Genomic DNA, 2,343 nt, shown 5'->3' with positions numbered 1-2,343 from the left:
CCTGGCTGCCTTTGTCCCTCCCAATGCCCGCCTGGCGGCTGTCCCCACGCTGTCCCCACGCCGTGCCCCGCATTGGTGCCAGCCCCGCTCACTGTGCGCCCTGTCCTGCAGCTATGGCACGCTGCCCAGCCGCAGGGCACTGAAGAACTCACGCCTGGTGAGCCAGAAGGATGATGTTCACCTGTGCATCATGTGTCTTCGGGCCATCATGAACTACCAGGTACTGTCACCCCCACGGTGGGGACACCGTTGTCACCGCTGGCGCCGCGGCTGACGCTGGTTTTGCTCTCCATCCCCACAGTACGGCTTCAACCTGGTCATGTCTCACCCCCACGCCGTCAACGAGATTGCCCTGAGCCTCAACAACAAGAACCCGAGGTGAGGGAGGGTCTGGCAGGGTGGGACAGGGGTCCTGGAGCTGGCAGGGGGTGGCACTGATGGTGATGGTGGCACTGATGGTGATGGTGACACTGATGGTGACACTGTGGCCAGGATGAAGGCGCTGGTGCTGGAGCTGTTGGCTGCTGTGTGCCTGGTGAGGGGCGGCCACGAGATCATCCTGGCGGCCTTTGACAACTTCAAGGAGGTACAAGGGGAGTGGGAGCAGGGCTGGGATGGGGGAATGGGGGGAGACAGGACCAGGATGGGATGGGGGGAATGAGGGGAATGGAAGGAGACAGGACCAGGATGGGATGGGGGAATGGGGGCGCCAGAATCAGGCTGGGACTGGGGAGCAAGACCTCGGGAATGGAGGATCTGGGGACCCCAGAAGCAATCTGGGATGGGAGAAACCCCAGGAGAAACTGGGATGGGGGCACCAGGGTCCCCAGAAGTGATGTGGGATGGGAGAAACCCCAGGAGAAACTGGGATGGGGGCACCAGGGTCCCCAGGAGCAATCTGGGATGAGGGAAACGCCAAGAGAAGGTTGGGATGGGGGCACCAGGACCAGTCTGGGATGAGGGAAATGGCGGGAGACAGGATCAGGCTGGGCTGGGGGGAATGGGGCACCAGAATCAGGCTGGGACTGGGGAGCTGGACCCTGGGAATGGAGGAACTGGGGGCACCAGGAGCAATCTGGGATGAGGGAAACACCAAGAGAAGGTTGGGATGGGGCCACCAGGAGCAATCTGGGATGAGGGAAACACCAAGAGAAGGTTGGGATGGGGCCACCAGGAGCAATCTGGGATGAGGGAAACACCAAGAGAAGGTTGGGATGGGGCCACCAGGAGCAATCTGGGATGAGGGGAATGGAGGGAGACAGGACCAGGTTGGGATGGGGGGAATGGAGGGAGACAGGATCAGGTTGGGATGGGGGGAATGGAGTGCAGGGGATGGAGGCATCAGGGAAGATGAGGAATGGGGGGGTCTGGGAGCACCAGGACCAGACTGGGATTAGGAAAGTGGAGTCCAGGAGATGAGAGGAGGGTCGGTGGCTGGGGGGCCATGCCAGGTGAACCCCATTTCTGCCTGCCCAGGTGTGCAAGGAGAAGCACCGCTTCGAGCGGCTGATGGAATACTTCCGCAACGAGGACAGCAGCATCGACTTCATGGTGGGACACCCCGTCCTGGGCCAGGGGGAGGCTCTCTGGGGGGCCAGGAGGATTCCTGGTGACACCAGCACTGCCTGCAGGTGGCCTGCATGCAGTTCATCAACATCGTGGTGCACTCGGTGGAGGACATGAACTTCCGCGTCCATCTCCAGTACGAGTTCACCAAACTGGGGCTGGAGGAGTTCCTGCAGGTATGGGGGGCTCGAGGGTCAGGGGAATTGTGTTGGGGGGGTCGAGGGTCAGGGGAACTGTGTTAGGGGGCCCCCCCATCCTTGACGGTGCCTTTGTGCCCACAGAAGTCGAGGCACACGGAGAGTGAGAAGCTGCAGGTGCAGATCCAGGCGTACCTGGACAACGTCTTCGATGTGGGGGGGCTGCTGGAGGATGCTGAGACCAAGAACGTGGCCCTGGAGAAGGTGGAGGAGCTGGAGGACCACCTGTCCCACGTATGTGAGCACGGGGGGATGCGGGGATGTTCCTTGCTGGGTCCCAGGGAGGTCAGAGGTGACACCAGGGGTGTCCCCGAGCTGCTGGCACAGCCGTGTCCCTCTCCGCAGCTAACGGAGAAGCTGCTGGACCTGGAGAACGAGAACATGATGCGGGTGGCAGAGCTGGAGAAGCAGCTGCTGCAGCGAGAGAAGGAGCTGGAGGTGGTCAAGGTGCGCTGTAGGGGCTGTAGGGAGCGGGGAAGGGTCGCAATCCCCCTCGGTCTGACCCTCGCTGTCCCCAGGAGACCTACGAGCACAGGAGCCACCAGGTGCACACGCTGCGCAGGATGATCAAGGAGAAGGA

At 62.1% G+C, this 2,343-nt stretch overlaps 1 protein-coding gene across 1 annotated transcript in view; it reads left to right on the top strand.

Annotated features, from left to right (window-relative positions):
- Nucleotides 1-2,343, top strand: part of FMNL3 (formin like 3) — a 15,411-nt gene that overhangs the window by 4,244 nt on the left and 8,824 nt on the right. Inside the window, exons 5-12 of the mRNA XM_031064559.1 lie at nt 112-220; nt 302-378; nt 493-586; nt 1,477-1,551; nt 1,632-1,742; nt 1,848-1,997; nt 2,109-2,210; nt 2,282-2,342. Coding sequence (XP_030920419.1) covers nt 112-220; nt 302-378; nt 493-586; nt 1,477-1,551; nt 1,632-1,742; nt 1,848-1,997; nt 2,109-2,210; nt 2,282-2,342 — 779 coding nt within the window. The remainder of the gene's footprint in view (nt 1-111; nt 221-301; nt 379-492; nt 587-1,476; nt 1,552-1,631; nt 1,743-1,847; nt 1,998-2,108; nt 2,211-2,281; nt 2,343) is intronic.

Source organism: Geospiza fortis, unplaced genomic scaffold, assembly GCF_000277835.1.
Source record: "Geospiza fortis unplaced genomic scaffold, GeoFor_1.0 scaffold599, whole genome shotgun sequence".
Classification (NCBI taxonomy): Eukaryota; Metazoa; Chordata; class Aves; order Passeriformes; family Thraupidae; genus Geospiza; species Geospiza fortis.
This window is presented reverse-complemented; position numbering and strand designations above follow the sequence as displayed.